The 24,802-nt window shown below is 47.6% G+C and overlaps 1 protein-coding gene across 21 annotated transcripts in view; it reads right to left on the minus strand.

Annotated features, from left to right (window-relative positions):
• Positions 1 to 2,846: 2,846 nt before the first annotated feature.
• Positions 2,847 to 24,802, minus strand: part of RALY (RALY heterogeneous nuclear ribonucleoprotein) — a 91,375-nt gene continuing 69,419 nt past the window's right edge. For 7 of the 21 annotated variants that reach the window (XM_086332295.1, XM_086332297.1, XM_086332290.1 and 4 more), the window contains 8 exons: positions 10,617 to 10,881; positions 9,211 to 9,283; positions 8,976 to 9,023; positions 6,833 to 6,999; positions 6,075 to 6,188; positions 5,673 to 5,869; positions 4,412 to 4,460; positions 2,847 to 3,200 (listed from right to left, as the gene is read on the minus strand). In XM_086332295.1, coding sequence (XP_086188421.1) covers positions 4,416 to 4,460; positions 5,673 to 5,869; positions 6,075 to 6,188; positions 6,833 to 6,999; positions 8,976 to 9,023; positions 9,211 to 9,283; positions 10,617 to 10,872 — 900 coding nt within the window. In that variant the 5' untranslated portion in view covers positions 10,873 to 10,881 and the 3' untranslated portion in view covers positions 2,847 to 3,200; positions 4,412 to 4,415. Of the gene's footprint in view, positions 3,201 to 4,411; positions 4,461 to 5,672; positions 5,870 to 6,074; positions 6,189 to 6,832; positions 7,000 to 8,975; positions 9,024 to 9,210; positions 9,284 to 10,616; positions 10,882 to 18,467; positions 18,586 to 24,802 lie in introns of all 21 variants that reach the window. The other 14 variants (XM_086332307.1, XM_086332309.1, XM_086332302.1 and 11 more) reach the window with 3 other exon arrangements.

Here is a 24,802-nt window from a genome sequence, read left to right on the forward strand (position 1 = left end):
AGATGGTGGAGGCATGAATGTAAAGTCTGAAGCCATGGGTTTGGTGAGCCAGGAACTCATACAGAAAAATGATGAACATGCCAACATAAGAGGAAGAGTCAATAAAGGAAATTTGAGTATGTAGAGGAGGAGAGCTGGAAGAGGCTTGTCACATGAATGGAGAGAGGAATTTCAAAGTTCACACTACATCCACCTAAAAAGTGGCTGTGGAGGTTAAGGGTAAAATGTGCCTTTTAGATTAATAACAGACCCTCAGAGTGGTTTACTGTTATATAATAATTATTTATGAAGACTATGGCTACAGGTAGAGGGATTTTGATTTACCCAAAGCCAATCAATGGTCCAAATGGGATTCAAACTCAGAACAGCTGGCTCAGAATCTTTTGCTGTTCTATTTGTATTTTTGTGGTTTCATCAGATGGCCCACTGCATATACAGTGTCCTTATGGGGCTTCCCTGGTAGCTCAGACAGTAAAGAATCTGCCTGCAATGTGGGAGACCTGGGTTGGGAGGATCCCCTGGAAGAGGGCATGGCAACCCACTCTTCTTGCCCGGAGATCCCCACGGACAGAGGAGCCTGGGGGGCTACAGCCTGTGGGGTCGCAAAGAGTCGGACACGACTGAGCGACCAGGCACAGCACATGGGACAAGATATGACCTGGCCCGGGTGAGCTAACACCTGACACTCACAGACCCATGTTTCAATTCCTTGCCCATAAAAAACATGACCAAATTATCATATTACTACTTCCTAATAGTCTTTAAAAACTGCTCCAAATCCTCATAAAGCACTCTAGCAGCTGCTACTGAATGTTTTGAATTGACAAGTGAAATGAAGCCTGAGGTAGGTTAAAAACAAATTATGGTCATATAGAGGAATTTGGGTTTAGCCATACAATCTGTGTTAGCCAATGGAATGTTACAAGCATAACACAAGCAAAGAGCTTGATGAGCACCTACATATCAGTGCTTACCCGTCTTGCTGGCTAGATACTAGGAGTATGTGGCCCCCACTGTGCAACCACTTGACAAGTGTGTGGTTATCTGGGACCAATCAGTTTCCAGTAATCTGCCAGCTCACTTCAGCTACATGAGAGCCCAGATGAGATAGGCAGAACAATCACCCAGCTGGTTCAGAGCCTAAATTGCCAAGCTACAGAATCAAACACAAATTAATGTTCACTAATCACCAACTCGATGGACATGAGTTTGAGTAAACTTCTGGAGTTGGTGATGGACAGGGAGGCCTGGCCTTCTGTGATTCATGGGGTCACAGAGAGTCAGACACAACTGAGTAACTTGAACTGAACTGAACTGAAAGGTGCTAAATTTCAGAGTGGTTTGTTACACAAATGAAATAAGGCCCACTTACTGTCTAGGCTAACCCCTCACACAGATGAACAAACGGAGACCCGGCAAAGAAAAAGAAATGCTAGGGTCACAAATCTTACTGGCAGCAGTACAGTGGGTAGAGTCTTAGTTCCCAATCCAGGAAACCCACTAGCAGTAGGAATCTACTAGGATCACAACTGATACTTTAAGATCTTGAAAATATCTAGAGAATGTCAGTCCTTTGGGCAGAATCAGGTATCACGTTTCTTCATGATCTTTTGTTTTTCAAAGGTTGGAAAGAAAAATGAAACCTACGGAGCTCTCCTGGTCCCAGACAGGGAAGGACAGGCCTGTGTGCACAGGGTTTTGTGGATGAGAACCTCCAGACTCCAGGGCCCAAGTCTGGGCGTTCTTAGTGGCTGAAGTAGTTCTGGGGCTTTTCTGGGCTGCCAGGGAAATTAGGGAATCCCATTCCTACTCATGTCCAGGGTATTTCCTGGTCCCAGGGTGATTAAACAGGGCCTCTGTGTAGGGCAGATGCTTCCAACCCTGGCAAGGGTTTTCTCTGCTTTTCTGGTGGCCTCTACACCTGGCATATTAAGCAAGCACGTGGCCCCTGCTGTTCTACCTGTCCCCCCAGCTCTGAAAAGTGAGTGCCTCAGTCTAGCATACTGAGTAGGCCCTGTGCAATCTAGAAGTGTTATATACAGTACAATGGACACACGGCACTAAGCTTTGGGGACACAGGAACATGGAGTCAGTCTTCGTGTCATGTTCACCAGGCACCAAAACCCCTTTAGACTCTGCCCAAGTCCCAGTCCAGGGCAGCACTTCCCTGCCTTGAACAGAGGGAGATGTGCAGCGGGCTCAGCAAGAGCTGGGCTTGACCTTCTGGGTGCAAGGACACACTGCAGGCTCAGGGACCGGAGTACTCTGCTACACCAAGGGCCCTTCAAGGGCAGAGGCGCTCCCTGCGACCCTTTCCTCTGGACACCCTCTTCATCTCTCCAGACTGATCAGTTCCTCAGGGTTACTTCTCAGCCCAGGTCTGGATCTCTGACTCACAGCCTCAGCTACTAGCCTCTCTCCTCTTGCTGCCCAAGATCCCTGTGAAAAAACAAGTGTCCTAAACCAGGACACAGAAGAGGAGAAAGTGGTGAACTGTAGAACCATTTTAGAGCTGGGAAAGACCAGACTTACTGAGACTGAGGCCTGAACCTACCACTGCCTGACCAAGAGGATCAAAAATCATTTGGTACTTCAACCATGAAGGTGCTCTTGTGGGCACTGACACATTTGACCCTCCCCAACAACACTACTGGTCATTTTAATCCCTATTTTAGCCAGGGACACTACCACCCAGGAAGATCAGTATTTGGCACCCTGGACAACGCTCTCTGGCAGGGAGGAGTGAAGGGGAGAACAGAAGGGCACGCAGCAGACCTGATTTCTGGTTGGACAGGAGGCCCAGGGTTCCTTCACAAAAAAACACAACCATCCCATCTCAGAGCAAGTTGGGATCCAATCTCTTTATTGTCAAGGTCCCCTCCCTGTGGGCCCCACCCCCCTCCAAACCTATAGAAAAACCCCAAGCCTGGGAATGTCCTGGGGAGGGGAGGCAGACTGTAGGGAGACTGTGCTCTGCCCTCTGGCCTGGGCAGTACCAACAGGGAGGGTACGTGAGGAAGGGATGCTGATAACTCCACCTGCAGAGAATGCGCCACTGGCTGATACACGTGAGGGAGATGGTGCCTGCTGCCAGCTCTCCTCTGGGACCCGCTGGGGGTGCTATCCAGGGGTGGGTGCCCAGCTTGAGGCCTGGTACAGTGTACGCCTTTCTCCTGCTGGTGGCCATCGCTCCTGTCAGACTGAGAGAGACAAGAGAGAACGAAGGCTGAGAGGAAGAGCCCCTTTGTGCTTTAGGTAACAAGGTCTGGGAAGACGAGAGTGCAATGGCACTTGCTGTTTGCAGACACAGGTATGCCTGTGCCCTCGCTCTGGCTTCCTAACCTTCTGGCCATGAAACCTTGGATGACTCTCCTCCTTCTCTAGGCCTCCATGTCCTCACATGAGTCCCCAGCACCTCTCCTTCAAACTGGTTGAACAAGGTACAACTTAGCCTCCCAGGTAAAACAAACCACAAAGACTGCCTAAACTTCAAGGTGTGGTGGAGCACATACGGACTCACAGCGTGAGTGTGTCCTGCATAAGGATACCTCTGTTTTTTGAGACCTTCCTCCACCCAAGTCTGTCATACCCTGGAAAAGGTCCCCAAAGGAATGGGGCAGAGCTGGTGTGGCCTGGCTTCCCTCTAGCGTGGAGCAAAGCAGGGTGGTAAATACCAACCAGAGAGTGGGCTCTGAGGCCACACAGCAATAGGTTAGAATCTAGGCTCCACCAGTGATCACCTTGGGATCTTGTGGGCTATGTGCTTTATCTCCCTGCCCTCTTCAGTGTGTCAGCTTCTACCTCTATTACACTGGCACAGTCACAACCCTGTGGGGCTGGGACACACAGGACATTTCCTCCCGACAGGATCCAACCCCAGCCTCTAAGTCCGGCATAATCATCACCCTCTGAGGACGAGCAGCTCCCTGTCCCTAATGGGCGGAGCTGGGACTGCAGCTGCAGGAGACTGGCCCATTTCCCACACACCAAGCATGGCAGGCTTTCTGCCTCTGCTGAAGGTGCTCCCTTAGATGCTTTGCCCTCAGTCCTCAACAGGCTCGGCTACACATCACCTCTTCTACCGCACCCCTCTTTCACCCCCTGCCTCTCTAGTCCCTGTCATTCTGCTCACACTGGGTGGTAACGGTCTGTTTACCTCCACTAGACTCAGAGCTCCTTACAAGTGGGGACAGGCAATGCGGCTGGGCATGTGCTGAGGGAACTCCTGTTGGGCAGACCTGGCTAGCCCAACCACGATTCCTGCTCCACAACCCACCAAGCCCCACCACAAATGGGCATGGCGGTATGGCGGGAGACCAGAGAGCCTTCATTGATAGACACAGTACTACCCTGCCAGGTCTACTTCATGGTAGGCCCTCTACTTCACCCTTCCCCACCAGGACCCCCATACCTGCTTACTGCAAGGCCCCATCCTCCACGTCTGTGTCCTGGCTGTGCTCCTGAAAGGAGGAGACAACAAGGACCACACATCACTCACGGCAAGTCTGTCCTGCCCTGGGGCCCAGAGCATATGTGGAGGCCACATTCGGAAAGGGGGAGGGGCAGTCAAAGGGAATAATTAGGGGACCAGTTTGAATAAATAAGGCTGCCTTGGGATTCCAACAGGACAGTCTGAAGGCCCCTTAGGAGAGAAAGGACCAGTCAAGGAAGTTCTAGGTGTGGCAGGGGACACATTCTCCATAGAAAGATCTTCTCAGACTGGAGCAGACTGAAAGCCTAGTAGACTGCTGAGCTCCCCATCTTAGGAACATCTAAGCCTTCATTAGGACCTTTATGGAGACTATGCTTCAAAAGAGTAAAATGGGATCTCTGGCTAGGTTCAAATAAGAAGAGACAGGCTGGGCACGAAGACCTTTCTCTCCACTGTTATGGCCACAAACCCATCTATCCTCATACCAGGACCCAGCCACATGAAGACCCACTGATGTCCAGGCTCCAATCTTGGCTCCACCCTCATTATCCACAAAGCCCTGGGACAAGCTACTTGTCAGCTTCTTCATGGGGTAAATGTAACAAGAGTAATACTTTGAACAGTTCAGGGCTACTGTTAAGGTCAAATGGAGTTAAAAACTGTGAGCTACAGGGCCTGGTGCTCACTGAGTATGAGGTAGATGAGTAGCAGGCACACCTTGCCTTCAGAATCTGGTCGACCTTTCCACTTAAGATGAGCTCCTTGCCTCAATCTGAAGAATTCCAATACCAAACAGGAAGCTTGCTCGCCCCGTCTTGAGACAGCCTGTGTCAAGCTCAGGCAACAATGGCTTTTAGAAAATCCTCAGGTGGAGCAGACCCCTGCACTGCTTGTGGCTTCCCCAGGCAATCCCCCTTCTCCTGTTCCCTGGAATTCTCCAGACCATGAGCCCTTGACTCTTCCCTTCTCCAACTCACGTGGAAGATGGAGTCTAGAATGGGCCTCGGGATAGAGAGAGGTCCGCCACAGTCCTCTGTGGGGTTTCTCACTGACAGCTGAAAGAGCTAAGTACTCTCTGTTCATTTCCCCCTCTTTCTCACAGGATTAGAACCCCTGGCAAGGAAGGAGGGAGCTCACAGGGCAGCCAAGCAGTCAAGAGGTGCCCCCCCACTCCCTGCAGCCCTCCTGCAACCAGAGGTACACAAACCAGCCCCAGCCGCCCCCCGAGGCAGGCCCTCACCAGCTCTTCCTCGCTGTGCGTTAGCAGCCCCTCCTCATCGCCATCGTCTCGAGCCTGTGCTTCTCCCTGGGGCGTGCCTGCCTCAGAAGCTGTGTCTTCCGGGGGGGCCGGCGGCCGGCTGCTGCCACCAGTACCACTGCTGCCACTGCCACCACCGCTGCCGCTGCCACTGCTACTCTCGCCCTTTTTTTTGCCATCTTCAGGGGAAGGGATGAGGAAGGGAGAATAAAACTCAACCGGGGGCACCTGCCCAGGGTAGCACCTTGGTAGAACCAAGGCCTCAGCAAGGTGGGTCCAGGTGGGATCAGAGGCCACAGCCCCTTCTCTGCCCCGTGCACCATCCTCCCCATCCTGCCCTGTGCCCCTGCTCACTGATCTGGGCAAGGACCCTTGGAAGCTGACCTGGATTGGCCTTTTGCTCCTCGGCAATCTGCTCCAAGCGCCCCAGCAGGGCATCAATGTTGGACTTGATCTGGGTCAGCTCTGTCTTGATGGTCTGCAGCTCACTGCTCTTTACTGAGAGTGGAGGAAGTACAGGGATGTCAACTGAGGGCAGGGAGCTTGACGCTAACACTAGACCTTAGCCCCATTCTGTCAAGCAGGAAGATAGGCCAATGGCAGAAATGGTCCTAATCCATGGTCTTTTTCTGGCCAGGGAGAGGCCAGAGCTGCCTGTGGCACCCCCTGAGACTTTCTGAAGGCCATTCCTACAGTGACCGGCCTGGATTTCCTCCCCACCCCCATGAAAGGGACAGGGATGGATAAAATGGAGGTGTGTGGTGTGTACCTCTGTGTGCACCTGAGCAAGAGTGTTTCTCTGCTTATATTATAGGATGGTATCTGTCTTTCAAGGTGTATAAATGTGAGTGCTTTACAATCAGATTTCCTGAGTGCCTGACCACATGTGCACATGTCCTGACTAAAAGATGACACCATTTCCTCACTGAACTCCAAGTTACAGCACTGGACACAGCCCCACCTCCACAAATGTCAGTCTTTTCCTCTTAGAAATGCATGAAAATACTCACTTGGTTGTATTAGAGCAGCAGAACTGTGCGAGATTTGTTCCTTTATCTATTTTCCAATGTAAAAAAATGCGATTCTATTATTTTTCTAATGACAAAATGAAAATTATCTAGGAAGAAGATAGAGTCACTCACACTTGATCTTGGCCGTGCCGGTGGTGATGGCTGTGGAGCGGGCAAAGAGCTTGACAGGTATGGTGGTTTTGACACGTCGGACCAAGGGGACGGTGACCCGGGGTCGCTTCACAGGGACTGCTCTGGGCACCGGCACTGGTGACAGGCGGCCCCGATAGTCGAAGAGCCTGTGAGAGCAAATGGGCCAGAGGCTGCAGCATGGCCTGTGGCCAGCAGGGGGCACTGTGGCCTTAGACCAACACATGTAGGGCTGGCGAAGGGCTGGGCAGCCTGCACTGCATACCTTTGCCTGCTCCCAGTTAAGTCCTGAGGGTGAAGAGAAAGGCCTTTCTGGACCTCAACAGCTACTGGAATCCTTACGACATCCACCTTTCCTACCATCCAGGCTGAGTAAGGATAGGGGAGGTGACAGGGGTTTACAGCCCCATTCAACAGAGGAACGAACTGAGAACTGCCCCCAGACAGACTTCCTAGATCACCCTAAGGCCTGCTCTACTACTTGACTTGCCTTCTGCCCAGTCAACTGCACCCTAAGCTCTGGTCACAGTTTGCAAATCTCCTAAAGCAGTACAAATGCCCAGCTGGACAGAGGTGTAGGAGTGGGAGTCAATTCCTCAGCCTGCCTGAGCCTCAGTTCTCCCACATGCCTAGTGAGGATGACCACCCCAAATTCTGTCCTCCCACATCCCCACAAGACTGCCGTGAGGACAGAACATGAGAGAACTTAGTTTAAAACACACATGTTAGAAAGTGTGATACGTGAAAGGCTATCGAGTTGACCCTCAACTTGATGGGTCTATGACCTCAGAGGCATGAGGCTGGACTCCAAGCCCCTTTCCTCATTCTGGGCTTCAAATCACCATATCCTTCTCACTCCACTTAGGAGATGGAGGGGCTGGAGGCCCAAGGGAGTATCAAGGTTGAGCAGCTCAGTCAGACCCTCTGTCCCAGACAGTATGCCGCCCCCCGACGCCATCACCCAGCCCTTTCCAGGAGGAGCCCTTTCCAGCCTCAGAAGCTCCGTAGGCTGAGTAGGGGTTTGTCCCACCACTGCTGCTCCTACCACCTCCCTGCAGGATCACTGTCCTGATGACAGCCAGGAAACCTGCCGACAGGACGCAATGCAATGACCCATGCCTGGGTAACTCCTTTGTTTAGGGAGCTCCTGCCCTGGGGTGATGATGGCTGGAGATGGAGAGTCTCTGGGAATGGATCCAGTCCCGGACCCTGCATTTCTGCCCCTAAGGGGAGGGGGCGGCTCTGGCCTTGGTCAGAATCTCTGAACCACAGAATCCCAGAGCTGGAAGAGCCCTGAGGGATCACTTGATGCAAGCCCATTTCAGACTGGGAGGGGATGTGCCCAAAGTCATGTAATTCATTCAGTGGCAGAGCTGAGATTAGCACCCAGGTCTTCTGACTCCCAGGCAAGAGCACTTTCTACCACACTGCACTGTCTCCTGAATCCTCTCACAGGTGAGAAAACTGAGGATCAGAGAGGTTCTGTTCTTCCTGGACAGCCTGAGGAAGGCTGAGAGGGTGGGAGGGAGACAGAGAAGTGGAAGGAGAAGTTTGGGCCAGCCCCCACCATGATTTCCACAAGAATGTCGCTGGTGCCATGGAGGTTGGGGTCTGGGTGGGTTTGGGGGTAGGTCTAGCCTACCAGGCACTAATTCAGAATTCCCAAGGAGGGCTGGCCTCCTGGGTATAAATACAAGGCTAAGTGGCTCAGGCTGAGTTCTGAGGTACCTTCAGCTGGCTGGGCACTCAGGGAGTTAATAAGGAAACTGCACAGCAGTGTGAGGGCTCAAATTCCCTGCACCTGGTTCTGTACTCCCACTTGCTACATTTATATGTCCCTTGGCTGTCCAGTCCCATCAAGTCTCACCCCAGGATCAGGAGGAGGAGGGGCAGTCAGAGGGCTAGGAGACAGCATGGGCCGGGGAGAGCTCTGGCCTGGGCACCTACACAACTGGACCCTAGTCCCAGCTCTGCCACCAATTTGTGGAGCAGCCCTGCGAAGATGACTATCCACAACTCTGGGCCTCAGTTCCCACTTGGAGGACTGAGTGGGCTGCACCAGCAATCTCTCAGAACCCTTCCAGCTTGGCTGCTTCATGCCTGGGCACGCCCCTCCCCCGCTCACCTGTCGTAGAAGTCGTCCCGGTAGTAATCATAGTCAAAGCTGTAGCCACTGGGGAGACAAAGGGGAGAGGGCCGGGGCTTAGAGATGGCCACTCAGCCCACTCTCCACAGGCCCTCATCTCCAAACACCTCCCCAAATTCTAGGCTTGGCATCCCATTACCACCAAATCTCCCTCTGTGGAAAGAGGGACCATCCCACCTAGACAGAGACAGACAAACAAGACAGAGCGCCCCACCTGTATATGGCAGATGCTGCTCTCTTTAGCCCCTTGGGTCTGTTGGGCTTCGGTTCTCCAGCCATGTTGATGTCTGTATGGAGGGAAGAGGCAGAGTCAGATGCTGATATATTGTCAGTGCCCATACACCGATCACCCCCATGGACATGTACAGCAATGTAAGTGGTTAACACAAGATGCACATGGACTGTACTCCCTAACATGGACAACAGAGGTCTTCACAAATAGACTCATACATATGTTCATATGTATGAACTCATAACATGTTCATATACATTCAGACACATGCAGGCTTACAATCATACATGTACACACACAATGTACATCAATTTATATGCATTCCCAAGCTCTCTCACATAAGCACAGACATCAAACACACACCCTCACACATATGTTCACGTATCCAGGAAATAAGATCACACACTCAACTTCACTCACACTTGGCTCCAGCATCCCATATGTAACTGCCCATATGCAAATAAGCCGGTGCACATTCATACCAACCTTTCACTGAACATCTTTATGCCTAGAGTTCAACAAATCTCAGGAACTCAATAAACACTTGGTAAATGAATATATGTACATCTGAACCACACCAAAGAAGAACCACACCAAAGAGGTCACAGGGTAACTGCAAGTAATGTTTGCTCTAAAACAGTATCATATTACGTGCAGTCTGATCCAGACATGGACCATGGCTGTCTTTATTGGAATCAGCCATTTTAAAAAATGAGTTAAACCTCACTGAGCACTAAGGGTGGCATGCAATATTGAATAATTACAAGACTCCACACTGAAGTACATTCTGATACTTGAAAAAAGCTGGCTGGGCTCTACATATATACCCAGAAAGTAAGGAGTGTGTCCACATATGTTCTCCACGTGACTAGTTGCATCCACATACCACATATTCAGCAATACACATATACATATCCCTTCTCAAACATACACAAATACACAGAAGTAAGTGAACATATACAAATGCTATACATGCTTCCAATGTGGCCACATCACACGCTTGTAACACCAAGACCAAGCTTCACCTTATGCTGCCCTCCTCCTGGCTCTCAGAACAGGTTCTAACCCGAGCCAAAAGCAGCCCAGTGTAAGAAGCTGTGCTAGTCCACTCTCCCCTTTCTCTGGGGAATCTGCATTTTTTAAGTGGAACCCTTTCACTGTGAAAACAGGGACAGAAGTGTTCGCCTGAAACTTCTCAAATTCTCCATACAGGCACTGCCATAACTTAAATATAATTAATTTATTAACTATTTAAGTTAAAACATCTCAGACAGGGGTAGTGGGTTATGGGGGACAAGACAAAAAACGGGATAAGAGGGGAGCTAAAGAACGCGGGTCAGCACCTGCCCAGGAGAAATCCCGGGGCAGGGCCATGAAGAGATGCTTACCCAGGGTCTGGCCGGCCAGCACTCGCCCATTCTCTCCCACTACAGCTGCCCGGGCATGGCGCTCGTTGGCATATTGGACAAAGGCATAGCCCTTGTGCACAGAACAGCCGGCCACACGGCCATACTTGGAGAAGATGGTCTCCACGTCTGACTTCTTCACCACAGCTGTGTTGAGGTTTCCAATGAAAACCCGAGAGTTGATGGATTTGGGGTCATTCTTATTGGTTACGTTGCTCGTCTGGATCTTCAAGGACATGTTGGCCACCTGAAGAAAGAAAGCCACTGTGAGTCTAGGATCTGAATTGGGTTCATGGGCTGCTCATGACCCACAACCTGGCTACACTGGATGACTTTGTTCCTTCCTACGCACATGCCCCATCACATCCAACCTCCCCATCTGTGCTTGTTTCACTGGCTGGTGACCTCATTCAGGTGCTTTACCTATGTTCTATTATATGGTGCTGATGTGATGAGCAGAACCAGGACATTTTACATGGGAGGAAATGCAGTCAGAGGTCACAATGCCAGTGAATAACAGGACAGGAGTTTGAACCCTGACTGCTTGACTCAATTCTTCTTTTGAAATTAAGGTTACACACTGGTTTATAACATTACAAAAATGTCATATTGACTTCAATTCTTTCAAACCCACTCCTTCTTTAAGGCTAATTTTGAATGTTGCCCCTTGCAGGATCTAAATTTGAAGATCTCCCACAGTTTTTCTTCTGTTCCTTCAATGTAGAACCACACCAAAGAGGTCACAGGGTAATTGCAAGTAATGTTTGCTCTAAACAGTATCATATTATGTGCAGTCTGATCCAGACATGGACCATGGCTGTCTTTATTGGAAACAGCCATTTTTAAAAAGTGAGTTAAACCTTACTGAGCACTAAGGGTGGCATGCAATATTGAATAATTACAAGACTCCGTATGTGATATCATTATCATTCATATTTTACAAAAACAGACTCCAGCAAGTTCATTAACCTGCCAGGAATAGGCATTCAAACCTAGGTCACTGGTCCATAAAGCCCATCTGTATCAAATTTATCACTCTCCTTCCCAGTGTTAAATCCAAGTTAAATACAGTTGAACCAATTATGGGTTTCAACTGAATGGGTCCATTTTTATGTAAATGTTTTTTAATAGTAAATATTACAGTACTGCCTATGGCCCATGGTTCCCGTGGTTGGTTGAATCCACAGGTGTGGAAGAACTGGATATGGAGGAGGCAGACTGTAAATTATACACAAATTAAACCCTGTACTGTTTAAGGGTTGACTGTACTACAGTAAGTCAGCACATTTATCTGAGAATTGTTTTTAACAAATTAATTTTTAGAGTTATCCATTTTACACTTACTATTCAGATTCTGTTCTCTTTGCTTACAGATGATACTTTCTCTGCCCTTTGCTCTCTACACTCAGGCAATGTTTTTTATCCCAAAGGGTTGTACAAATCTCTCCTACTCCCCTTTCTGGACAGGTTAGAATCTAGGCACAGGCTCCAAAGGGAAAAGGAGGTTCAGTTCCAGTAGGAAAGGCCTTGGCATTTATATTCCTGGCCCAGTGTTCTGCTCACTGGCATGGGTTGGTGCAACTCCCTTTTGGAACACTCCTATCTTGAATTTGACCCTAAAACTATTGGATAAAGTGCTTAGCCCCAGTAGCTGTTACCCAAGCTGGTGGGGGTTCTTCTGTCCTTTCTCTTCTCTGTGCCAAGGATCAGACCAATGAAACTGTGAGCACTGGTCAGCTATTCAGCAAATTTTCCGGCGGGCTATGAAGGGGATTCCTTGGCACATTTTTCCCACTACTTTTTCCTCCTGCCCTTCAGCTCTCTCCCGGGACTCAAGCCCAGCCAAAGCTAATGAAACTCAGGCTCTGGTGTCTCATTGCAAAAATTCATTGAGAGACAAAGCGGTAAGAGGTGGATTTGTTAGGATTCAGAGAAAAGCCACTCTTCAGGGTGTGAACCATTGCCGAGGGCAAGGGCTGGGGCCATGGTATTAGGCCTGGCTAGCAATGGCAACCCACTTCAGTACTCTTGCCTGGAAAATCCCATGGACGGAGGAGCCTGGTAGGCTGCAGTCCATGGGGTCGCTAAGAGTCAGACACAACTGAGCGACTTCACTTTCACTTTTCACTTTCATGCATTGGAGAAGGAAATGGCAACCCACTCCAGTGTTCTTCCCTGGAGAATCCCAGGGACAGGCGAGCCTGGTGGGCTGCCGTCTCTGGGGTCGCACAGAGTCGGACACAACTGAAGTGACTTAGCAGTAGCAGTAGCTAAAGAACCACCAACCAGTACGCATAAATCAGCTTAAACTAACCATAAACACCTGCCTATTTACTTAATATTTGGGGGGAAGAGGGAACTTCTTTTTAGTGAATTAGAGAGGAGCTGAGTATAAGCTGGGAGATCTGTATCTTTTGTCCCACTAGGGTAAAAAGGCCCTTTCTCCTCAATCCTCCCAGCTTAAAAGTTGGCACTTTCTGACCAGCAGATGGCACTGTTTGCAAGGAAACTGCAAGCTGGGCTTCAGAGATTCTGGAGAAGAACCTGCTCCTACAGTAGTTCTTAACAGTAGCAAGGATATGCTGGGATCAAGTGCGCATCATCACAGGGAAAGATGAGGGGCTGAGAGGGCACTGCTACTGATGAAGAGCCTGGTGCCAGCTTTGGAACTAGCCTGGAAGGACAGACTCTTTTGTTACTCAGTTTGCCTTTGCATCCAGTCATCAATATTTATCAACCTAACCAGTGAGGGACACATAAAGAGATTACCCACGAAAACACTTAACATACTGTTTGTATGAAGAAGGAAATGCTCAATGTATGTGGGTTCCACCTCACAGTTCTCTGACAATCCCTCTCCTACCTGGATGACAAGCCAGGTTCAAGGTTCAAAGGTTAACTCCTTGCGCATCCATGAGAATATAAGAAATTTGTGGGGCTTCTCCACGAGCATCAGATAACTCTCCCCGTTGGTTCAGCTCAAAGTCATGAAGTTTTGGTCCAGGGAGATGCCACCTGCTTTTGGCTGGAGGGAGCCAACCAGGTCAGGTGTGTGAACCAAGATAGAAAGAAGAGAAGCGGGGATGACAGTTCAGAGGTTTACTGGTGACTGCTGCTGCTGCCAGTTACCTGGCAGTGACATGACCATCACTGGGTCCCCTCGGACTTCTCCCTGTTCAGCAGTGTTAATGACCTCTACCGCTACTGAACAGCAAACACTGTTGTGCACCTGTGCTTGGTGCTATAGCAGGATCAGCATTCATCCCTTGGCTGGTGAGCCAAGACCTCTGGGTTTGGCTCTACCAGGTCTTTGCTCTCATCACCTAGGGTTTGGGACAATGTATACAGAAGGACTTTACAAACTCTGAAGCTCTTTATATGAAAAATTTACTCTGACTAGTTGGAACATCTCTGTTCTACTAACACAGCCATTTGGGGGCCCATCCTAGATGAGAGTCAAGGTCCGACTGGAACACATTCTGTACAATGCCAAGGAGAAGAGGTCAGAAGCAGTATCAAATGGGGGTCAGTTTTCTGATCCACACAGAAGAGACTTAGGAAATGTACATATGTGGCTGCTCTGCAAAGTCAAGGAGAAATGTCTGCCTGAAGCACGTTCCAGGCTGTATTCCCAATCTGCTTTCAAGGTCTGCACACTCTTCAGAGGGCAGGCTGTGCTGCTGTTGTGCATAATCTCAAGGGGCAGGTACCTTTGGGGGTTCAGAGGAATGGAGCTGGGGATGCAAAATGAAAAGGAAGTGTGCTGAGACTAGCTCTCCTGGAACTGCTAGGTTCAGGTACAAAATCCCAAATTCAGATATGGTCTTCCAGGGTGTTATGAACATAGCAATTTGTTAACCTCATTTATAAGTTATAACCTTTAAATGTTTAGACACATGGTAAGTATATCTCCATCTGTACTCCTGTTCTACCTTTCAAATGAGAGAGGCAAGCCTGACAAAGTTGCACAGTAAATGCTCAATGAATGTTAGGAGGAAGCAGTGAGGATGATATCCCAGAAGGTGGTGAGAAGGGCTCGCGGTGGCCCTTAAACAGGGGCAAAGACGAGGGGGAGACTACATGAGGCTGAGGTTCTCAGGCACCTTTTTCTAGCCTAGGACACAAACACCCTGGTCCACACACCAATATCCCCAACTCAATCCTCTCCACACAATTCTATCTTGGCTCTTCCAGGCTTCCCACTAGGTTAAGAGTGGGAGCCCTAGAAAATACCGACATCCTATTCAGCAGAAGCTGCTTGACTTGATAAGCTATTTCACCCCCTGGGTCAAGCTCTGCTTCACAGATTAGCTGTGTAATTGAAAGCAAGGTGTCTGCAGCCCCAGAGGCTCCATGCTTAGCGATGAGCTAAGGAGAGGTGGGGAGAGGGATTGTTCTTGGAGGTGGGAGGGGGTGGGGGTGTCAGGTTGGCGGGGGTGGGGATGGATTCAAGAACCCACCTTGTTCCCAGAGACTTCTGCAATGTCAGATTAGCAGGGACTTTAGTGAGCATGGAGCATATGCCCTTATTCTGAGGAACAGAGGGGAATGGACTTGACCAGGATGCCATAGCCAGTGAGCAGCAGGGCCAAGAACCCCATGGGTCCCTCTGACTCTAAGTCTTGGGTTCTCATATTTCATTGTTCCTTCTGGGCTGCTGAGAGACAAGCCCTCAGGATAGTGAGGAGCTTGGAAGAGACAATATAGAAATGCTATGTTTGAGAAAACTGCAGACTGGCTCCCAAATAAACACCTTCACCTTTACCTGCTGAAACAACTGCTGCATAAAAGCTGGGCCCTTAAGCTAATTAAAACCCACCAGGAACACAGGCTTTGAAATGCAATTTACAGCTCAAAGGGACGGGCTCACTCCTCTAGGCTAATAAGAACAGAGGAAATTTGGCAAAAAAATCGTTTTTCCCAGATGAAACATTTCAGATGGAAGCTGTATTGTGGAAGAGTCAAGCCTAAAGGTGGTAAAGTGCCAGAGCTTTCCAAAGGCAGAAAAACCCTAAAAAGTACCTGCACCCCTGAACTCTGGATAACTGAGCCACCCAGAGGGGCATCACATTAAGAATAGCCTCTAATTACTGACTGCAAGCTGTCAAGAGACTTTACATATCTCACCTTACTTAACTCTTACAACAGCCCTATGAGGAGGTCATTTAGATAAGGAAAGGAAGCTCAGAGAGACAAAGTAACTGGTTAACAGAACAAAACCAGACCAGCACCCAGATCTGACTTCAAAAAACCTGTGCACAGAGATGTCTTGGGTACTGATTCCCATGGTGAGAATGTCACCCTGAGCCAGTCACACTCTCTCCTTGGTCCTTACCCCTTTCCCTTTTCTACTACAATGCCTCCCATCTGCATAGGATTTTAGTGAAGAAAGCTAGTTTCTATTCTTGGTCCTGACACTGTTAGTCCTACTTTATAGATGGAAAAGCTGAGGATCACCAAAGACACATGACTTACTTAAGGTCCCCCTGTTGGTGAAGGGAGTAGCTCCAGACTTGAATCCAGGCTTCCTGTGACACTCTACCTGCCACTGTCTCTACTGGCCTAAGCACTCTCTGGCTCTGCCTTACTGGGCCTCTCAATGCTGCCTATCAGGCCCTAGCCTTCAGCCAGACCTCTAAGGCACACAACCATAGGAACAGTCCCTTCCCCAACTCTATAAATCCTCCTCAGCACTGGATCTCCGCTGCTCGTGGTCCTTACCTCCGCCACCGCTCACCCCCACCCACCCAGTGCTACTTATAGCCTCTGTCTGGACCAGTTCTGCTGGACAGCTCCAGCCTTATTCCCAAGCCTGGAGATGAGTGGTCACACCAGCCTGTGGCCAAACCTCTGCCCTTAGAGAAACCTGGAGACATCTGGGTGACTCTGAAGGAAAGCAGCTATCAGTGATGGGGAGACTATTTCTGGAGAAAGCCAAGCAATTGTACTGATCAGTACCCAGGACCTCCTTGGTCCAGTGCCTCCTTGGTTACCAGGCAGCTAGGGATGACAGAACATCTATTAATCTCATTAAACTCACCAGGCCTCAGCTCATTATCACTGCCCAAATGATCATTACTGGCCAGACAGGACTAATTTTCCAAGGAGTGCTCTTTAGTTCCTGACCATTCCCACTCCCACGAGAAACCCTAGCTCCCATCAAGCTGAACACTGAGGGCTCCTGGGATGGGAGGAGTGTAAGGGGTCTACAGGTTACATGTCCACGAGGCTTGGCTCTGCTGCTCAGTCATGTAACCTGCAACAAGTCATGAGATTTCTCGGAGCCTTGTCATCCTTATTCTAAAAACAGAAATAATCTTTTTCCTGATTACCTTTCAACTTCAATATGATGTGAAAGTTCTCTATTGCCTCTGTAACATACTGTAGACAAATAGAGGATTACACTTATTTCTATCATTACCAAACTCCTAACCCCTTCACTAGGTGCTGGGAAACAGTGCCCACGGGCCTTGTCCTCTACTTGCTTTTTAAGAAAACTTCTCTCTAGGTACCTGTTCCTTGACCATTTCCTAAAACAAAACACTGCACATGAAATAGTAGAAACAGCACAGGCTCTGCAATCAGAGAGGACTGAGTTCCAATTGTAGCCTTACCACTTACAAGATATAAACTTAGTGATGTCCTTTATCCTCCCTGGGCCTCAGATTCCTCAACTGCAAAATGGGAATTGTACCAATCTCCCAGGATTAGACCAATATGTGGCAAGTGCCCAGTATAACGGCTGTGACCAGGAGATATTTACATAAGAAATTCAAATGCCCAATGTCCTGTGCAGAGATGCATTAGCCTGGCAGTCTGGATCCTCCACATTCCAGCTCTAAAGCCTGATACCCACGTTGTCTCCCAATGCTCCAACTCTTAACATGCCCGAGAATAAGATAGTCAGAGGTAAAGGCCATGCTCGCTCCCCTGTCCTAGTATCTTGGACCAAATCTGAAACTTTGTAAGAGTGCCCCCTTCCCTATGACTGTATGGGCCTGGGAGAGGAAAGAACACTGGTGGAAGGAGTTCCAGGCCTTGCTGAACCACTGACTCACCTCTGAGTCCCACCATGAGGTCTCTAGTCTTACACTCTGTATGAGCATCTCTTAGGCAGTGAAGGGAGACCCCAAAGCAGAAACAGAAGGTAGAGCTGGGGCTTCAGCCATCTCTCCCCACAGTGTGGTCTGAGTATAAACACTCCCCCCATCTTGTACTCCCACCCCTGCCTATGGCCTTAGGATGAGGTTTGGCGTTTGTGACAAGCAGCTCTTACTTACAGCTATGGAGAGAAAGGCAACAAACAGTAGGGAGGCACAAACTTGGCCCCCCAATTCCGAGTTAAGAGTTGGGAAGCTACAAATGATTGTCAACTTCTTTATTTTTGCCAAAGAGGTCATTCTCTCTATCCCACAATAGGAAGACTGGCCCTGCCTTTGTGGCTGATGTGCCATATGACTGTGAGTATGGGAGCATGTGACCACAAAGGGCCCTTCCATGGTTTATCATTACCAATATTTGCTGAGCACCTACCACATGCCAGGTATTGTACTCCGTCTTCTGCTGAGGTAGGTGGTGGCTTATATTGTGTCCATTTCACAAATGAGTAAGGGCTGGAGCTTAGCCCTATACAAGCTAGGAAATGGCAGAGCTGAGACCGGTCTGTATGAGACGAGAGCTAATGCTCTCAACCTTGGCCCAGAATGGCTTTCTGTAAGCGTGTACTGTACCTGCCAAGACATCAGTTTCTAACACCTTCTGATCCTTTGGGGAGAAACTCATGAAGCCTTGTTGAGGGCATACTCTCAAGTCCAAGAGCCAATAAGCACTCACTGCGAGCCTGGGGGATGGATTCCTCTGCCTCCTCACACCTTAAGGGGCCGACTCCTCACAGTGATAATGTGGCAAGATTAGTCACTGCTTGCTGTTGGTTGATTATAGCTATTCTTTTCTGTAAATGAAGTTTAAAAGTCATCAAAGGGTTTGTCAGCTGTGACTTATGAGCCTCTTTCCTGCAGGGAAGTCAGGCAGTGACAAATGCCCCTCTCATTCTGCCATCCATTACAAGGCGGAAGGTGCCATGTTCCAATTACTGGAGACCCCGACGAAGTCCATGGAAAACCCTGCTCCAGGCTGCAGCCATTACTCAGACCTGGCAGGACTGCCAGCAGAGCTGCCCTAGGCCCAGACTTCACAGGCTAAGAATGGAGGAAGAGCAGGTTCCTGACTTTGTGAGTCAGCCCCTCTACTTCATACTTGTGTTATCCCTGGTGGGTTTATCCTAGACACATTTCAAAAAATCATGTGGGCTGTCTCAAAGTACCCAGAATCAAGACTGCCTGAGACAGACAGATATGAGGAAATAAGGTCATGCTGCTGGTGGAGTAGGTAGGAAATATGATGCTCAAGTGGAAGGGGATAAAACAGCTCTGATGTTCAGAGTAGAGACTAAAAAAACCTTAGAGATCATCTAATACAATCAATTGCCTCAGTACTCAATACCCATTCTATGCTAAGTTCTGTTCAGCTAAATGCTGGGGAGCCAAAAATGAATAAAACATAGTCCCTACCACTGAGGGCTCAGTTCAGTTCAGTTCAGTTGCTCAGTCATGTCCAAATCTTTGCAACCCCATGAATTGCAGCATGCCAGGCCTCCCTGTCCATCACCAACTCCCAGAGTCCACCCAAACCCATGTCCATCGAGTCGGTGATGCCATCCAACCATCTCATCCTCTGTTGTCCCCTTCTCTTCCTGCCCTAAATCTTTCCCAGCATCAGGGTCTTTTCAAATGATCTCCTTTAGGATGGACGTGTTGGATCTCCCTGCAGTCCAAGGGACTCTTGAGAGTCTTCTCCAACACCACAGTTCAAAAGCATCAATTCTTCGGCACTCAGCTTTCTTTATAGTCCAACTCTCACATCCATACATGACCACTGGAAAAACCATAGTCTTGACTAGATGGACCTTTGCTGGCTAAGTAATGTCTCTGCTTTTTAATATGCTGTCTAGGTTGGTCATAACTTTCCTTCCAAGGAGTAAGCGTCTTTTAGCTTCATGGCTGCAATCACCATCTGCAGTGGTTTTGGAGCCCAGAAAAATAAAGTCAGCCACTGTTTCCCTATCTATTTCCCGTGAAGTGATGGGACCAGATGCCATGATCTTCATTTTCTGAATGTTGAGCTTTAGACCAATTTGTTCACTCTCCTCTTTCACTTTCATCAAGAGGCTCTTTAGTTCTTCTTCACTTTCTGCCATAAGGGTGGTGTCATCTGCCTATCTGAGGTTATTGATATTTCTCTCGGCAATCTTGATTCCAGCTTATGCTTCCTCCAGCCCAGCATTTCTCATGATGTACTCTGCATGTAAGTTAAATAAGTAGGGTGACGATATACAGCCTTGACGTACTCCCTACCACTGAGGGTAGATGAGATAATTAAGGTTTAAAGAAGTGACTTGACCAAGGTCACAAAATAAGTTAGCGTCAGTGATGGAATGAGAAAGCAGGTCTCCAGGGAAGTTGAGAAAGTGGAATGACAGGGAGCCCTCCTGTGTGCCAGGCTCTTTGCATAGAACATGGCATAACAGTCAAGAGTGCTAGTTCCCATTCACATCCCAACTACACACTTATTACAGAGTTGGACTTCTGACAAGTCCTCAACCTATCCAAGTCCCAGAAAAATTAGGATGATAACAAAACTTAGCTGAGTGTTGTGGTGAGAATTAAGTAAGATAATCCATGTACTGTGCACAGTGGCAGGCACATAATAAGTATCCAAGATATTATTTAACGTCCAGTAGCTCAAAACAATTTGAGGTAGGCATTATTAATCTGATTTTACAGACAATTAGACTGAAGTTCTATTTCACTTTGACACACTAAGTTAGCCAGTACTTCTCAAAACTACTTGTGGTAAAGAACCAGTTTTTTGTTGTTTGGCTTTTTAAACTCCCAATCCATTACAGACCAATACATTTGTAAAATATGACAAAAATGTCAAATTACTGTAAAGTCTCTACGCACTTAGTCTCAATTTCTGTACTCATCACAAACAGGTAAGTTTGCGAACTAGCATTCATCTATTCACTGGGCTACAATCTGAACAGCACAGCTCTAAACCACGCTCTGCAGTCCATGGGGTCGCAGAGTCAGACACAACTGAGTGACTGAACTGAACTGAAGCTCACCCAGCTCTGTCAAACTCTATAAAAAGCAAACCAAAACAAAGTATAGTTTATTTCTTTTTTTTTTTGAGTCCTTTATGCTGATTTCTTACAAAGTTTGGTGTTACGCTAATTTACAAAAAACTCTTCTGATCTTTTTTTTCTTTTTTCTCAAGACAGAAGAGGGTAAGCAGACCAGGGACGAGTTCAAGGATTTGCCATCAAATATTTCAGGAGGTGATTTATCTTGGTCATCTGTTCCACGTCATACTATATCCTGCAAGTCAAGATGATCTAGGCTTACGGAGGACTAACACCCTTCCTGAAGCCTGGCGATCTGAAAGGCAGATCTATTCCTGAAGAGACTAGTACTCCGAGACCCTCTTGCCCCACACTAGAGGACATGAAGAAACCAGCCAGGAAGGGGAAGCATGTTGTAACTCTTCTTTTTGGTATTTCTAGTTTTCAGTCTTTTATCATGGCTTCTCTCTCCTTCTAGGGAGTTTCCTGACAGCAAGATAGATATCAGGTTCACAGTTCACTCCTGAGTGCCACTGTACACCCAAGAGTAAGACTGGCTGGGGCAGACGAGTAGCTTTTCACCAGTGCGCCAAGACATAACAATGTATTGGGAAGCTTCCAGGTGCCTGGCTAAATTCTCCTCAGTGTACAACACTTCATTTTGTTCTGAACTAATGTGGTAGTACTATTTTTCAGCACAACCCAGAGCTGAGTAGATCATATGATGCAGTGTATAGAGGCACGGCTGGCTCCTGTGAATAGGGGCCTGCCAACAAGCAAAAGCCAAAGCCTACATATTTAGTGCCATGTGAGAGGCCACGTAGTATGGTCAAGAGAGTAATCTCTGAAGCCAAAATGCCTACATTCTGCCACTGAACTAGCTGTGTGACATGACTTTCAGTAAGTATTTGAAGTTCTTTATGCTTCAGTTATCTCACCTATAAAATAGGGGTCATGACACGTATCTCATGGGTTGTTAGAGGATAAAACTACCTAATTCACATTTAGAACATCTGGCACATTACAAAGTATGCTGTTGTTATTAGTATTGTTATTGTTGGAACCCAGAATAACTTTTTCTCAAGAGTATGAAAGATGGTGAGTTCTACTGTAACATAATCTAGAAGTGAACTGTGATCAAGGAAAGAGTACTATCACTGTGATGCAATAAACTTTAGTATCTGGAAATGTGCCTTGAACATAAAAGGAATCACAGGAGTAGGCACTCATTAAGCGTTAAATGAATAAAGAAATAAGTATATAGAATAAAGCAGTCCCCAGAGAGTACAACTTGAGAAGGGGGTTGGGAAGAGGCCCCTAAGTGAAGGTTCTCAGAGAGGCCTCTTTGTACCTCAAGGATCCAGAAAGCAGGGTGGACTGCCCTTCTGAGCAGGGTTACCAGGACTGATATTGCAAGAAACCTCTGCTTGCTCAGTGTTCTGTGTCTCCGAAGGAACCCCCACATTCTGTGGCTACTCTATTCTGAATAAGGCTGCTGTAGGTTGTACCATGGTAGTGCGTACATCCCCACTTTCCAGACTATATCAGAGGAACACAGAAAGGGCAGCCTAACCCCTCCCAAGAAAGGTTTTGCCCTAAGTTAAAACAGTAACAGGGGATTCATAATTCAAAAAAGAAAAAAAAAAACAGTAATAGGGGAGGAACCTGCCTGGCAGTCCAGTGGTTAAGAATCTGCCTTGCAATGCAGGGGATGCAGATTCGATCCCCGGTTGCGAAACTAAGATCCGTGTGGGGTAACTACGCCTACACTCCACAACTACTGAGCCTTGCACTGCAACAAAAGATCCACATGATGTAATGAAGATCCTGAGTGCTGCAACTAAGATCCGATGCAGCCAGATAAATGTAACAAGACAGGACAGAAAACAGTGAAGTATACTTTTTAAAAAAGTCATAGGGTATTATCAGTTTTTAAATGCTGCTTGCCTGTGGAGTCCCAGGTCCCCAAACCCACTTCCAACAGCTGTGTGAACTTGGGAAGGCCCGTCAGTTCTCTGAGGTTTAAGACTAATCGTCTGTAAAATGGGAAAAAACTTCTTGCCTTGCCCACCTGCAATCCAGGCTGGTTAGCAGGTCAAAGGAGATAACATATGGGAGGACACTGTTACCTGAGATTGTTACAAAAATGTGGACAGGAATATTACCTGGGATGGACAGTTCCTGCACGTCTTCCTAGACAGAGGTATTCTGGCAGCAAGCCAGCTGGCTGGAAGCAGGCGGTGGATGGTGCACAATTTGGCACTGCAGCCAAGCACTGTGCCCCTCAGGTGTAAGGGCAGTTGATTAAAATCCTTTCATGTGGAATCAATATTTCCTCATTACCACAATCCTTCTCCTTGAGAACACCTAAAGCCATCCCTCACAGCCTCGCAAAGGCTTGATCCAGCCAAAAGCGTATGCATTTGACATAATAAATACGTTATTTATTTTCCCACATTCAGACAGGAAAAGAAAGCTGACCTCTCTCCAGGGTGCTGATCTAAACTTAACTCAGGGCGATAAGCACCATCCCACAGTGCTTTATGTTTGACCCTAAAAGGACCACTGAGAATGATGCCACTCTGTCCCTCTGGTAACATTAATTTTATAAATATTACTAGGCTCTGCCTCTTAACTGAACCACTGAGCAAGCCTGTCCCTGTCTCCTGTTTAAGACCCTTCAGCAGCTTCCCACCATAAGAATCAAGCCCAATTCCTTCAACGTGGTTTACAAGTCCCTTCACTAGTTAAAGGTTACGAAATCCATACACAACCATCCTCTAAGAGCTTATAAGTCACACCCACTTTACAGATGACTAAACCCTAGTGCACAAAGACAAAAGCAGTTGCCCAAGGAGACATACTGAGCAAGATGGTATGAACTGACTTCTTCCCTAAGGGCTAGGTACCAGTTCCAAAGTATAGACTCGAATTCACAATAATCTTTTCTTGGACTAGTCTATGTGATGCAGTATGGGGATGGGACATTTACTGCCCAGGCAAACCCTTTCATTTCAGCTTCCTTTGTTGGAAAATGCCAATCTGAACTCTCACTCTCACAGCATGATTGATAAACTTGGCATAATGACCAAAATGTTCATTTTCTTGTAATATGGTACACATTTGCATAACTAAGTTCCGGAGGCCACGAGTATAAAAGTAAACCAATGGATCACAACATCTTGGGGGTGGGGGTGGGGGAGGCCAGCCCTGCAACCAAGAAGCATAACATGCCCAATACCTAATGACCTTCTAATTTATTCAACTGATGACAGAAGCAGCTGTGGGTCTATGGTTTTTTCCCCTCCATCACCCTCTTAGAATTCACTAACCCTTTCTGGCCCTCTTTCCCCTCACTAAACAAGTTTCTACACTGCAATAGCTAGTTTAAAAAAAAAACATTCCCCAAAACTTTTGCAGATGTCTCAGCTGCAGGATCAACAGCAGGGGCTCTAGACAGAGACAGACAAGGATCACTTATTTACTTACTATGTGACTTTGGACAAGTCATGAAACTCCTCGAGCAAATGTTCTTTATTTTTCACTAGGCATAAAATGGCATGTACTTCTTCCCTCCACATACTGAATCACTTCCTGATTCTCACACTAAAACCAAGCCCTGCTGATTTGGCCCCCTGAATATTTTAAAAACGCAGCCCTTCTCTGTCCATTCATATTAGTATTCAAATTCACCCTCCACACAGTCACAATATCACTACATGATTCCACTGCCTGAAATCAAAGTTTTGCTTTATTACTTCAAAATTTCTGGTCATTAATTTTGGTGTCTGTTCTTTATTTTTTGAATTATCATAAGTAAATCACCTAAACCCCAACTCCTCTATACAACATAACTATTGTTAGCATCCAGGTATATTTCCTTCCAGTGCTTTTTCTTGTGTATTATATTTGGATTACATAGTTAGGTCATTCATTCAGTTCTGTAACATAATTCTTTCAATTAGCATTATCACACATTATATAT

Source organism: Bos grunniens, chromosome 13 (genome assembly GCF_055505025.1).
Source record: "Bos grunniens cultivar Pamir isolate PY7600 chromosome 13, Bosgru_T2T1.0, whole genome shotgun sequence".
Classification (NCBI taxonomy): Eukaryota; Metazoa; Chordata; class Mammalia; order Artiodactyla; family Bovidae; genus Bos; species Bos grunniens.